Below are 15,269 nucleotides of genomic sequence, written 5' to 3'. Positions count from 1 at the left end.
TACCATTCAAAACACATAAGGTCAGGTTTGTACAATAAAAACAATGAGCAATAAGCATAAAATTAAAATAAAAAAGCACAAGATGAACCAAAATCAAACAAAGATGAACCAAGAATGAGGATTAACAAAACTACAAGCAACCCCAAATTCCAAGCAGTTTAGTTTAATAGAACAAAAATCAAATGTTTAAAGTAAAACATTTTACTTTTACTTTTCAATTTAAAATATTAGCTCATTCTGAGCTGGCCTGGACAGATTACAGCAACGTCCTCGTGGGCCACATGAGGTGGCCAAGGCCAAACACGGGCCATATCTGGGCCGGACATTTTCTGCTATCTGGGATGTTTCCTACAGTCCAGCATATCATCTTCTTGCAGCAGCCTGGGGGCATTTGAGAACCGAGTTTTCCTTCTGTTGCTTTCTAACCTTTTGTTGTCCTTGTTCAAAGTTTTCAGATCTGTTCTGCCTTCAGATTCATTAAGAACTAAATATTCTCACGAAACAGTAAAAGTTCTCACACAAATTTCATGTTTTATAGTTGAATATCTGTTGAATAAATCAAGTTTATGAGATCTGCAAATTATTCTTATAAATTATTTTTTATACCTTGTTTACAAATGTTTAAACTACTCGACTATGTTTTCCAGTCATTGTGCTAATGATAGTTTTAGCTGTTTTCTGTGTATATGCTTTTAATACAATCTAATGCTATTATATTATATGGGGCTGCACGGTGATGTGGTGGTTAGCATCGCAGCCTCACAGCAAGAAGGTCACTGGTTTGAATCTCGGCTGGGGGGAGGTTCGAACCTTGAGGGCGGTGGCCTTTCTGTGTGGAGTTTGCATGTTCTCCCCGTGTATGCGTGGGTTCTCTCCGGGTGCTTCAGCTTCCTTCCACTGTCCAAAGACATGCATGATAGGTTAAGTGGTTATTCTAAATTCTCCCTAGAAGAGAGTGTGTGTGTGAATGGTTGTTTGTCTATCTGTCCAGGGTGTACCCTGCCTCTCACCTGTTAAAATGCTGGGATAGGCTCCAGCTCACCCACGACCTGTAATGGAATAAGCGGTCAAGATAATGAATGAATGCTATTATATGGTTATTACTGTAGTACTAACAGCTTATAAAAGAAAACTAAACAAATAAATATTAACTTTTTTAAAATGGTAAAATGGTTCTTTTTTCCACTTTGTTTTGATTAGATGTAGGAGCCATACATGCAAGTAATTTTATGTATTCTGTTGTGTGCACACCCGTTTAGCAGTTGGCTGGTGGGTGTGCCACTTTGGGTGTTTCCGTGGTTAGGTTGCACTCACCTGTGCGCATCACCTGTCAGAGGATGTAGCAGTGGCTGAGCTCGGGAGGAAAATCTTTTGCTACAAAGTAAGTAATGCATTGTGTCCTTTGTTTATTGTTTCGATTCCTCACATACAATCAATAATTAATAGATAATGCTACGTTATGACATGGAAAATGAATGTGGGATAAAAAAGTTACGTCGTCATGAGTTACCTTCCGCGTTTAGCCCACAGTGGCTGATGAAGGGTTGGACATTTAGCCACAAACTCATTCGTTCATTCATTCTCTGGACCGCTCAGTCCATATGGAGCCTGTCCCAGCCGTTTTAGGGGGTCGGCCACCGTACACCAGTCCATCGCAGGGCCACAAACTTAAAAAATAAAACATGAGATCCCATGTGAGGGTTTGTAAATTTGGATTCTTGGGATTTCTTTTTGAACAAGTTGGAGTTTCCACGCGGAGACTCGGTGCGTGGATTGTTGTAAATGGAGCATCATCCAGGTTTGATTAATTTGTTCCAGCCCTTTGAATTTTCACACCTTCATTTCAGTTATTATTATTATTTTGTGTACGAGTTCATTTCTCCTCGTAGGAGACGCTGAAGTTAACTTCAGATTTGTAGTTTCCGATGACTTCAAAAAGTACAAAAAAGTCACGAGGCTGAAGTTGGGCCTTTCCTCTTTGGAAAAAATAAAAAAAATCCGCTGAGATCCAAATTATACGTTTTGTAACTGTATTGCAAGAGAATAAATTTAACTCAATACAACGTGCACTAACTTAATCCAAAGGCAAAGAAATAAATCACAGCGATTAACTAAGGTGGCGGTCAACAAAGAATACTGCTACCCACACACCCTCTTTCTACCAGACCCAAACACACACATCACAGGTGTCTTACATAACCCAGAGAACCACCGCCCATAACCATGTGGCCAACTTAAACCATAATCACTGTAATAAACTAATACAAAACAACCCAATAAACAGAAAATACAACATTTAATATTCTTAATATTTATGGCTCCCACAGTTATTCCACAGAATTTTTAACCTAGACCACTTTAGATCAGGTCATGTGAAAAAACTGCAGCACCTAGACTCTTCAAACCTGGACTGAAATATCCCACACATCATCTAGATTAATTAAAACACAGTTTCTGATCTTCCATCGGGTCAACCTCTGCCAGGCTTCAGTCTGTGTCATGCTGCTTCTGTAATGTTGCCTGCATTAGAAACACATATTTCAATTCAGATTCCTCATTCAGCCATGAAATCCTCACATCTTGGGGAAAAAAGAGGAAAAAGGAAACAACAGAAGTGCTAGATGAGTAAACTATTGCTATATTATGCTACCAATATGTTTTTAAATAAAGGGTACACATAAAAAAATAAGCAAAAAATAAACTGGATACCATAAATTCCCCAAGATGTGAGGATTTCAGGCTGATATTGACAAGTGGGCCAGTGAAAATATCAAAGCTCTACCATGTAAAATATATTTATGAAGTATACCTCAATCTTCTTTAACATCACCGTCTTGTGAAGACAGTGTTTTCATGTTTAGGCTGATGGAACCAGGTAATTGTAAGGAACAGGAACCATTACACTTTATAATTACTGACACAACAACCCCTTTAAAAAGGTTTATTATTTAGTTATCAGTCACTTACTCATTTATATGCTCTTATTTAGTTGTCATGTTTTGCTAAATGACTGTAGAAATTTAACAAATATTGGGAATTTATTATTCTTAAGATCTTAGTGGAGTTGGAGATCTTTTTTTGCAGCAGGACAGCCTGGATTTTGGTACTTTACAAAAAGCTCTGTGTTGAGTGTTTTGTGGCCTATTATTTTTATTTTTATTTTTATTTTTTAAACGTTTTTTACTTTACCAATGGCAATAGTGGTTGAAGCTTTATGCTTGGAAACATTGCCGTAGGTCTTGTTCAAGGTTGCCGGTATTTAGATGCATAAGTACCCGCCCCTCACCAAAGGTTAGGTGAGTTTAGTTAGCTTTTGGTAGGCAGTTTACAGGGGAGTGTAAAGGATTTACATGCTGGCTGGATGGAAACCTTTTTCATAGCTGATTTCTCTTCAAAGTAGATATCATGGGTACTTTGTTAAATAAAGTCCAGTCTCATCTTGATGACTTGTCTAAGTTGTTTGAAGATGCTAATCGGCTTCATGAATCCCTTCGCTTCCAGTGGAATAACATGAACAAAACGTGTGGTTTTTCATGATTAAGGACGCACTGCAGTGGCACGTCTGACCGTTTTTGCAGAACTGAAACTGCGCTTTTAAGCGTTTTTAATGACCTTCATTTAAATACTGATTCTGGAAGTCCTGCTGTCCTGGTTCATTCAGGCTAAAGGCAGCATTTGACACAGTAGACATCAAATCTTCCTGACATGCCTGGAGCCATGTGTCGGCATCAGAGGCACAGTCCTGCACTGGTTCCGGTTTAATTTGTCAGATCGGTCTTTCTGTGTTCATCTTGAGAAATATTCCTCAGCCCTTCTCAGTTTTGGGGTCCCACAAGGGTCCATTTTGGGTCCACTACTCTTTTCCTGGTTTATGCTGCCTTTAGGGTCTATATTAAAAAAGTACAATATTGCCTACCATTGCTTTGCAGATGATGTTCATATTGATGTCCCCTTAAAACCACAAGGTGATTCTCTCACTATTCTGCTCAGCTGCTTGAAAGATTGAAAAGCATAGATGGAATTAAACTTTCTCCATTTAAATGAGGAGAAAACACATATTGTGGTTAGGGATGGCTCGATACCACTTTTTCACATCCAATACCGATACCGATACTGCAGCTTTGAGGATCGGCCGATACCGATCCGATTCTTTTTGTCACTCTAAACGCTGTTTACAATATGTCGTGGATGTAATTTGTTTGATACTGACATCTAAAAAACACCTAATTCACTGTACAACAACTATTCTGGTCCCCTAGAGAAAGAAAGAAAATATGTGACAACTGAAGTCATGTGCAACTGCTGTGGCTTTATTAAAACTTATAAGCTCACATCTGATATAGCAGCATTTGTAAACACAACAGACCTAGCTGCCCCATTCAAATGTTTGAAGTAAAAGTGCAACTTAGTGCAAATATTTAAATTGAATAAAATAATCCCAGTCAAAAGAAAAATCACCTTATGCATCAATGACATTGTAAACCTGTAGTGTTTCCTGCAATGATGGTTGTCGCGGTTCGCTTTTCTTTGCACTCGCATGTAAAAACTCTGCGTACTCCTTTCCATGATGCTTCTTCAGGTGCTTTATTAAGTTCGTTGTGTTAAAATGTCCGACTGTGCTTCCACCCCTTGAGACACTAGTTTTACAAATGTTACATTCGGCTGTTTTACTTTTCTCCTCCGTTAACACAAAGTAACTCCACACAGCAGACATGACGACAGATCTGCTGGCTTCTGCTGCTCACGTGAGGAAAACAGGCACATGGCAACCATGGTAACGGGCAGCTCCCCTTTGTTACGGCAGGTCGCGCAAAGTCAAGTTAAGATGTATGACTTTTTTTCCCCCCCAAAGATAGTTTGGGCTTATGGATCGGATCGGACGGGTTCTAATAAAAAAATCCGATGCCCGATCCAGTCATTTTGACCTGGATCGGACCCGATACCGATCCAGTGGATCGGATCGGACCATCCCTAATTGTGGTCTTTGGAAGTTCTGAGCTTCTGAACGGTGCTGTAGGTTTCTTGGTCAGCTTACTTCACACCATCGAACCCATGTGAAAAATCTTGGTGTGATCGCTGATTGCTCTTTTAACTTCCACCAGCAGGTCAGTTCAGTTGTTAAAAGCATTTTCTGTTATTTGAAGCTGCTTGGCAAAATGAAGCAAAATAGAATTTGTTTTGCTTTTTATTCTGGTCTTATCATTTACTATTGTTTTACTGTGTCGTTGTTTTATTGTTTCCTTATTTTTTGTTTTATTGTGCTACACAAATAAAACTTAACTTGAACTTTTGTAGCTTTGCGACTGAAAAACCATTTTAATGGGTATATGTTGCAATGCTGGCTCTCTCTTTATTAAGCTAACTGTATTAGCAGTTAATAATTGCTTGTGTAGACGTATTCTAAGAATGTAACTACATAAATGTTGTTTTGTTTTTGAGTTTCTGAATAAGTTTCTGTCAGAGATTTTCCCTCGTTTTCTGTCTGACCTGCTGCAGGAAACGAGGAGAGACTGTGCTGCTGTTTAACTCTGACCTCATGCTACTCGTAGGTGTGTGTTAAGTTTCAACGGCTATCTCAGGGTCTTGTTCACGAGTGAAGGAAGGATGGGGCAGGAGATGAACAGGCGGATCGGTGCGGCGTCTGCAGTGATGCGGACTCTGCATTGGTCTTTCCTGGTGAAGAAGAAGCTGAGCCAAAAGGCAAAGCTCTGGATTTACCGGTCGATCTACGTTCCTACCCTCACCTGTGGTCATGAGCTGTGTGTAGTAACCGAAATAACAAGATCTCAAATACTCTGCAGGGTGGCCGGGCTCCACCTTAGAGATAGAATGAGAAGCTCGGTGATCCGGGAGGGGCTCAGAGTAGAGCCGCTGCTCCTCCGCATCGAGAGGAGCCAGATGAGGTGACTCGGGCATCTGGTCAAGATGCCTCCTGGATGCCTCCCTGGTGAGGTGTTCGGAGGACGTCCCACCGGAAGGAAGGCCTAGGACACACTGGAGGGACTATCTCTCAGCTGGCCTGGGAACACCTTGGGATCCCTCTGGACGAGTATAAAAATATATACAGACACAACCAAGAATCCATCGGGTTGTGCAAGAGTAGCAGTCGTTGTGTTGGAGTTTAGAGTGCAAGTAAGCAAGAGATTGAATGATGTTTTATCAGTTTACATGGTGAAATGTTGGCGTTGCTATTAGCAGCCCAGTGGGCAGAGGACATAAAACCTTTAAGATGACTCATCTGATGGAATTCAAGTTCATCCCTAGTCAGTATAAAGAACAACACTTCTCAGAAAGCAGACCAGATATATTAACTGAAATCCAGCAAATACTGTACAGAATTTAAATGATGGGATCAGTAGTAGCATTTCTTTGGGTGCCAGCTCATATTGGGATAAGAGGGAACGAATGGGCAGATAGGAAGGCTAAGGAGTGGTCAAAAAAGGGTTTTGGTTTGTCAGTTAAATTTGGTAAATGGAAGTAATAAGAGTCATTAAACATGAAATAAAGAAGCGATGGCAGAAACACTGGGAAAAAGAAAGGAAAGGACAATAGTTTTACAGAGTACAAAGGACTGTGGGAAAAGGGAGGAGGTTTAGGAAATACAGTAGGGTTATATCAACATTGAGATTGAATCATATAATAGAGGCTGGTGCAAATGAAATGAAACAATAGAACATGTAAAGGTTCACTGCAACAGATAATAGAGACAGAAAGGAAGGAACTGATAGATGAACTCAGGGCAATGAAAGTAATGTTTGAATTCCCAGGTATTTAAAAGGTAGTTCAGGAGATGGTGTGCATCTGATCATAATTTATTTTCTATCTAAAACAGGGATGATTAAGAGAATATAGAGGACAGGAAGGTTTCCCACACTCCTTTCCAGTTGGTGGCGGTAATTCACATCTGTACGTCAATAAACTGCAGACAAAGAAGAATAAGGGGAAGCGTCTCTACCAAAAGAATCACAGATCTTTTGTTACACAATTCTCCTGTTCAGGCCATTGTGATATGGAGCACAAAAAAAAGCCCATTTTGATCTTATATTGGCAAATAAGACGTTTGTTTTTATTTTTTTTTATTTCATCTGCTTACTCTCAGTTACCGCTTGATCTATCAGGATTTGACTCCACTTCAGTGACTCTTAGTGTTAATCATTATTTTATTTTCTGCAGGTTAAATGTTAAATTTGTACTGATTTGTAATTGATGACAAAAAATAAAATACCAATGTGGTGTTTTTTAATTATTATTATTATTAGATAACCTGTGACAGCAGCTTAATGAGGACGTTGGCAGGCAGACAACGAATGCCACAGCCAGTTCAGGTATTGAGGTCCAGATACCTGGCAGAGAGCAAGACTGCAAGATCCTAGGATCCTTTAAAATATTGGGAACACCAAAGTCACACTTACCCAAACCTCTTCTGGCTGTCCCTACAGGTTTTATGCACACCAGCCTCATCAGTACCATGTGAGCTGGAGAACTTGCCTAAAAAAAGTAATTACATGAATGCCAAGACATTGAAAAAAATAATTTTCTTTAATAAAATTTTGTGTGTGTATATATTTATATATATATATATATCCATCCCTGCTTCAAATACAAGTACATAAGCAACATCCCATTCACACTTTCACTATGATTTTCACGTTATGACACACGTTTACATTATTTGACTGTATATTTTAGAGATATCAAAGATATTTTAAACTTAGATTAAGATAATAATACTATATGAAACACAGTTACTTTAATAATATTATATATACTAGGTCATTGAATCAGTATGTCAGTTGAGTATCTTAACTCGGTTGCCTGTAATGATGTTTAAGATCCAGCAGGTGTCATGACTGAGCAACACTGTGACACAGTATCAATACAGTTTAGGTAATGTGCCGCTGTCACGAGGCCTCATCTACCCATCACTTCATCATAAAACCATTTCATTATAGGCTGCATAAAATGTTGTTGCTAAATATTTTGCGTTTTCGGTTTTTTACAGGAACTCTTGAACTTCCCATCGATGTTTCTACGAGCCTATTGACAGTGAGCACAGAGGTATAAAAACGCCCCCCCGGAAACGACTAGTCCTCTTCTAGTGATCCAATATGGCGGTGAGTAGTGCCCCACATCGTACGATAGGGATCAAACACGAAGTTGCAGAGAAATCCGCAATCATCGGCGCTGTAGAGTTATTGTAACGACTGCTTAATCTCCAGAAACTTAGACTCCACGATGAACGATCAATCTAGAGACGTATTTGTTAAAAACACCACGAAATTATGTAAAAACAAAACCGGCTGATGCAAATGGGCTAGCCACTGGAAATATCCCCCACCCCGTCATTTTTTTGATGTACTCCAAAAAATGTTATTAGCGTTAAGACGGTGGGACCATACTGAAGACTTGTCTTTGTTTATCCTGTGTAACATTGAATCGTTTTGGGGGTTCTTATTTGACTTCCGGGCACGTACGTGATGTGACGATGCTAACTGCCCCAGCAGCTGGGATTTGTACAGACATGTCCTCTGTCCGGCGTGGTTTGGTCACAGACTCCTGGAGTAACCACTTTCAAGACTTTGGTACCCAGGAACAAACCTACAACTTTAGGACTCAAAAAGAGTTAACTTCGTGAACAGTGACAGCTCAGATCAATTTAGTTAGCTAACTAGCCTATCAGCGGTGTTAGCCAACGTTGTGCTGAAGCTAAACTCGACATGGCAGCAGTAGTCAGCCAGGTGTGAGCATTTTACTACAGTTAGACGATGCTGTGTTTTTCTACTGACTGTCTCCATAGTAACAGACTACACTTTTTTTTTTTTTTTTTTTAGGACCAGGGTGAAAAGAAGGAGAACCCCATGAGAGAGCTCCGCATCCGCAAGCTCTGCCTGAACATTTGTGTGGGTGAGAGCGGAGACAGACTGACCAGAGCTGCCAAGGTGCTGGAGCAGCTCACAGGACAGACACCCGTCTTCTCCAAGGGTCAGTATATGGTATCACCCTACTGTAGATCAAGGGTGTCCAAAGTCGGTCCTAGAGGGTTGCGTTCCTGCAGGTTTTCAGTGTTTTCCTGCTCACACACGTCTGATTCAGGTTAAATGGATCCAAAGTCCTGTGAAGTTCTGCACAGATGTGTGGTGGAGCAGGGAGATGTGGAAAACCTGCAGGATTGTAACCCTCAAGGACCAGAACTAGACACCCTTACTATAGAGGAATAATGCAAGCAACACCACAAAACCTGGGTTTTGTTTCATTCGCAGCCCGCTACACCGTGAGATCCTTCGGTATCCGCAGAAATGAAAAGATTGCTGTTCACTGCACCGTCCGTGGGGCGAAAGCAGAGGAAATCCTGGAGAAGGGACTGAAGGTAAGAGACTTGACTTTTTTTTTTTTTTTTTAAATGCTTTAAACTCCTCCTTCCTAACTTCCCATCTTCCTTCAAACCCTAAAAAACAGTGCTGCATTGGTATCTGACTGTCCTGTGTTATATTTTTTTCTTTTCTGACAGCATTACCTTGGTACACCAAAACAAACTTGTGAAGCATTTTCTTAATCATTTTATTTTGGGGAAAAACTTAAATATTTTAGAGATGGAGAATTACCCATATTTTATTTCCTTAAATGGATTCATTTTTTAAAATCATCTTCTAACCAGATAACGTCATTTCCAGTAATGTATTTTGCTAATGATATTTAAATTTTAGCTGTCTTTTCATGCTTATGTGTTGACATTTGCATTTTAACTTGCTTGCTGCTTGGCTTTTAGTCACCACTGAGTGAATTATGGCTTCTCAGTTCTAATGATGGACATGGTTTTTTTTTTGTTTTTGTTTTCTTTTTGGGGGAGGGGGATATTTGGCTCATTTTTAAAGTGAGGAAAAAAGAAAAAGTTTCAGATTTAGTAGAACTAATTTGTTCTCCACTGATAATGGGTGTAATCTAAGTCTGTGTAGATTCTCAGTTTTCCAGGGTTGGTCATTTCTAAATGATTGAGGCGTTGAGCCTGGATTTCTGTTCTTATTCCTGAAGATTATTCATTTATCAGTCAACAAACTGACAGGAACTGAATGTCTCATCTTTGGCTTTTATCTTTCCTGTGGGTCAGCGGTATTAGCCAACATTGTGCTGAAGCTAAACTCGACATGGCAGCAGTAGTCAGCATCTTTGTTCTGGCTATGGCCTTTGGCTGTATGCATATTATTTAAAGCAATGGTTCCCAAAATTTTTAGCCTTGTTTCCACCAACGGTTGCGGGACAGGATGGTTAGGATGCGGATGTGATCTCGTTGTGTTTCCACAGCCTACCTTAACTTACCTGAAAGGCGGAGTATCAGCCGGATAGCGATAGCCTCGGCTATGTAACAGCATGACGCCATTGCAGCGCCTTCCTGAAAGTAGAACCAAAACATGACTGAGAAACAAAGGAGGATGGCATCATCCACCAGTTTGTGTTCTTTCTTCCTGGCGGTGCTTCGTGACGCCATTTTAAACGGAAATTTAATAAACAAAAGAATATACAGTGTATCTGGAAAGTATTCACATCGCTTCACTTTTTCCACATTTTGTTATGTTACAGCCTAATTACAAATGGAATAAATTAATTTTTGTCCTCAAAATTCTACAAACAACATGATGCCACCAGCCACTTGTCTGTGGGCAGTTTCGCCCATTCCTCTCTGCAGCACCTCTCAAGCTCCATCAGGTTGGATGGGAAGCGTCTGTGCACTACCATTTTCAGAGATTCAAGTCTGGGCTCTGGCTGGGCCACTCAAGGACCTTCCCAGAACTGTCCTGAAGCCACTCCTTTGCTTTGGGTCGCTGTCCTGCTGAAAGATGAACCATCACCCCAGTCTAAGATGAAGAGCGCTCTGGAGCAGTTTTTTATCCAGGATGTCTCTGTACATTGCTGAATTCATCTTTCCCTCTATCCTGACTAGTCTCCCAGTTCCTGCCACTGAAAAACATCCCCATAGCATGATGCTGCCACCCCCATGCTTCACTGTAGGGATGGTATTGGCCTGGTGAGGAACGGTACCTGGTTTCCTCCAAACATGACGCCTGGCATTCACGCCAAAGAGTTTGATCTTTGTCACATCACACCAGAGAATTTTGTTTGTCATGGTCTGAGAGTCTTTCAGGTGCATTTTAGCACTCCAGGCTGGCTGCCGTGTGCTTTTTACTAAGGAATGGCTTCCTTCTGGCCACTCTACCATACAGGCCTGATTGGTGGATTGCTGCAGAGATGGTTGTCCTTCTGGAAAGGTCTCCTCTCTCTCCACAGAGGAATGCTGTAGCTCTGACAGAGTGATGGAGGCCACTGTGCTCATTGGGATATTCAAGGCAGCAGATATTTTTCTGTACCCTTCCCCAGATTTGAGCCTCGAGACAATCCTGTCTCGGAGGTCTACAGACAATTCCTTTGACTTCCTGCTTGGTTTGTGTTCTACCATGCACTGTCAAGTGAGGGACTTTATATATAGACAGGTGTGTGCCTTTCCAAATCATGTCTAATCAAATGAATTTACCACAGGTGGTCTCCAGTTAAGCTGTAGGAACATCTCAAGGATAATCGGTTGAAACAGGGTGCACCTGAGCTCACTTTTGAGCTTCATGGCAAAGGCTGTGAATACTTAAGCACATGTGATTTCTAAAGGCGGATTTATACTTGGCGGTGTCTGCATCACTGCTGTAGGCGCTGTGTAACTCCGCGGAGGCCCAACGCGAACCTCTTCCAGACCTGACGTGCACCCCTGCTACGCAGACGGAAGTCCTTCCTTATGATTGGTCAATTTGAGATTACGAGTTTCCAGATTTCTGAATCTTCTCGCTGAATTTGTGTAGTAGCCTCCATTATTAAAAACAACACCCAATGGATCAAGTGGATGAAAGGCTGATCGAATTATTTCTTTGTTTTCTTCCACAAGCTAAAAAAGACACTGAACCATACTGGACGCCATTGTTGTTTTAAAACAGGAAATCCCTACCGGACTGATGTGAACAATCCAAAGAACTCCGACCTGGTGAGTTTACCAGCCGATACCACCCCTGCTGCCACCTTCAGATTAGGAGGAGAAACTGCAACACAACACCAGAACGATGCGCACCCCCTACGCTCGAGTGTGAGAGCAAACTCACCAGCGTCAGCTACGCCGTAGCCGGCCGCATTCAGACGCCGCGCGAATATAAATCCACCTTTACTGTTTTATTTATAATAAATTTGCAAAAACCTTTAAAAAAAAAAAACCAAAACTTTTTCATATTGTCATTATGAGGACAAAAAAGAATTCATTCCATTTTGGAATAAGGCTATAACATAAAATGTGGAAAAAGTGAAGCACTGTGAATTCTTCCAGATGCACTGTATGTTGCTCTAAACAAGGAGCCGCTTCTGTTTTGTTTGCCAGGTCGCACCTGAAGTGACTTTTTTTTCTGTTTTGCTGTGTGTCAAGCTCCACCCTTTCGGTGGGGTCGGTTAGATTGGTACCCCAACAAAGTAAGACAGGTTGGATATTAGGGTATTCTTCTCAGGTTTCCCGTGTAGAAACAAACAAACAAAAAAAGTACCCCACTCTGCCCCCAGTGGAGGAAACGAGGCTTTTCTGGCCAGAATTATGCTGAATTTGGATTTTTAATATGACATGAGTAATAACTTTGTTTATGCATTAATGTCATAAAAATTAACAGTCATTTCACAGATTAATTACTTTATATAATGTGTTAATTTTCACAGCCCTAATAAAATTCCCAAATTTATTAGATAAATGTAGTCTATTTTTTATTATCATCTGGCGACCCCCTAAAAATTCTCTTGGGACCCCTGTCGGGGCTGGGAACCCAAGTTTGGTAAAGGCCAATTTAAGTGATCTCTAACACATATGGGCCAAAAGGCGTGAATTTGGTGAAACCAGTTGTGATAAGTTCAGTCACCCTGACAGAAAAACATGAAGTAATAATAATACATTTTATTTAAAAGTACCATTCAAAACACATAAGGTCAGGTTTGTACAATAAAAACAATGAGCAATAAGCATAAAATTAAAATAAAAAAGCACAAGATGAACCAAAATCAAACAAAGATGAACCAAGAATGAGGATTAACAAAACTACAAGCAACCCCAAATTCCAAGCAGTTTAGTTTAATAGAACAAAAATCAAATGTTTAAAGTAAAACATTTTACTTTTACTTTTCAATTTAAAATATTAGCTCATTCTGAGCTGGCCTGGACAGATTACAGCAACGTCCTCGTGGGCCACATGAGGTGGCCAAGGCCAAACACGGGCCATATCTGGGCCGGACATTTTCTGCTATCTGGGATGTTTCCTACAGTCCAGCATATCATCTTCTTGCAGCAGCCTGGGGGCATTTGAGAACCGAGTTTTCCTTCTGTTGCTTTCTAACCTTTTGTTGTCCTTGTTCAAAGTTTTCAGATCTGTTCTGCCTTCAGATTCATGAAGAACTAAATGTTCTCACGAAACAGTAAAAGTTCTCACACAAATTTCATGTTTTATAGTTGAATATCTGTTGAATAAAGCAAGTTTATGAGATCTGCAAATTATTCTTATAAATTATTTTTTATACCTTGTTTACAAATGTTTAAACTACTCTACTATGTTTTCCAGTCATTGTGCTAATGATAGTTTTAGCTGTTTTCTGTGTATATGCTTTTAATACAATCTAATGCTATTATATTATATGGGGCTGCACGGTGGTGTGGTGGTTAGCATCGCAGCCTCACAGCAAGAAGGTCACTGGTTTGAATCTCGGCTGGGGGGAGGTTCGAACCTTGAGGGCGGTGGCCTTTCTGTGTGGAGTTTGCATGTTCTCCCCGTGTATGCGTGGGTTCTCTCCGGGTGCTTCGGCTTCCTCCCACTGTCCAAAGACATGCATGATAGGTTAAGTGGTTATTCTAAATTCTCCCTAGGAGAGAGAGTGTGTGTGTGAATGGTTGTTTGTCTATCTGTCCAGGGTGTACCCTGCCTCTCACCTGTTAAAATGCTGGGATAGGCTCCAGCTCACCCACGACCTGTAATGGAATAAGCGGTCAAGATAATGAATGAATGCTATTATATGGTTATTACTGTAGTACTAACAGCTTATAAAGGAAAACTAAACAAATAAATATTAACTTTTTTAAATGGTAAAATGGTTCTTTTTTCCACTTGGTTTTGATTAGATGTAGGAGCCATACGTGCAAGTAATTTTATGTATTCTGTTGTGTGCACACCCGTTTAGCAGTTGGCTGGTGGGTGTGCCACTTTGGGTGTTTCCGTGGTTAGGTTGCACTCACCTGTGCTCATCACCTGTCGGAGGATGTAGCAGTGGCTGAGCTCGGGAGGAAAATCTTTTGCTACAAAGTAAGTAATGCATTGTGTCCTTTGTTTATTGTTTCGATTCCTCACATACAATCAATAATTAATAGATAATGCTACGTTATGACATGGAAAATGAATGTGGGATAAAGAAGTTACGTCGTCATGAGTTACCTTCCGCGTTTAGCCCACAGTGGCTGATGAAGGGTTGGACATTTAGCCACAAACTCATTCGTTCATTCATTCTCTGGACCGCTCAGTCCATATGGAGCCTGTCCCAGCCGTTTTAGGGGGTCGGCCACCGTACACCAGTCCATCGCAGGGCCACAAACTTAAAAAATAAAACAGGTTTATCAATGAGATCCCATGGGAGGGTTTGTAAATTTGGATTTCTGGGATTTCTTTTTGAACAAGTTGGAGTTTCCACGCGGAGACGCGGTGCGTGGATTGTCGTAAATGAAGCATTATCCAGGTTTGATTAATTCGTTCCAGCCCTTTGAATTTTCACACCTTCATTTCACGCATGACACAGTTATTATTATTATTTTGTGTACGAGTTAATTTCTCCTCGTAGGAGACGCTGAAGTTAACTTCAGATTTGTAGTTTCAAAAACCACAAAAAAGTCACCGAGAGGCTGAAGTTGGGCCTTTCCTCTTTGGAAAAAATAAAAAAAATCCGCTGAGATCCAAATTATACGTTTTATAACTTTATTGCAAGAGAATAAATTTAACTCAATACAACGTGTACTAACTTAATCCAAAGGCAAAGAAATAAATCACAGCGATTAACTAAGGTGGCGGTCAACAAAGAATACTGCTACCCACACACCCTCTTTCTACCAGACCCAAACACACACATCACAGGTGTCTTACATAACCCAGAGAACCACCGCCCATAACCATGTGGCCAACTTAAACCATAATCACTGTAATAAACTAATACAAAACAACCCAATAAAC

The 15,269-nt window shown here is 40.5% G+C and overlaps 1 protein-coding gene across 2 annotated transcripts; it reads left to right on the top strand.

Moving 5' to 3' along the window:
* Positions 1 to 8,025: 8,025 nt before the first annotated feature.
* On the top strand, positions 8,026 to 14,331 carry LOC121656575 (60S ribosomal protein L11-like). 2 transcript variants are annotated; one of them, XM_042011635.1, is made up of 4 exons: positions 8,026 to 8,114; positions 8,832 to 8,982; positions 9,261 to 9,367; positions 14,236 to 14,331. In XM_042011635.1, exons 1-4 carry the CDS (start codon positions 8,109 to 8,111, stop codon positions 14,314 to 14,316), a joined length of 345 nt encoding a protein of 114 aa, XP_041867569.1. In that variant the 5' UTR covers positions 8,026 to 8,108; the 3' UTR covers positions 14,317 to 14,331. The 2 variants fall into 2 exon arrangements, with proteins under 2 accessions (XP_041867569.1, XP_041867568.1); XM_042011634.1 differs by lacking the exon at positions 8,026 to 8,114 and adding an exon at positions 8,703 to 8,738.
* The last annotated feature ends 938 nt before the right edge of the window (positions 14,332 to 15,269 follow it).

The sequence above is a fragment of the Melanotaenia boesemani genome, chromosome 17 (assembly GCF_017639745.1).
Source record: "Melanotaenia boesemani isolate fMelBoe1 chromosome 17, fMelBoe1.pri, whole genome shotgun sequence".
Lineage (NCBI taxonomy): Eukaryota > Metazoa > Chordata > Actinopteri > Atheriniformes > Melanotaeniidae > Melanotaenia > Melanotaenia boesemani.
Note: the sequence above shows the minus strand (reverse complement) of the source record. Positions and strands in the feature narration are given on the sequence as shown.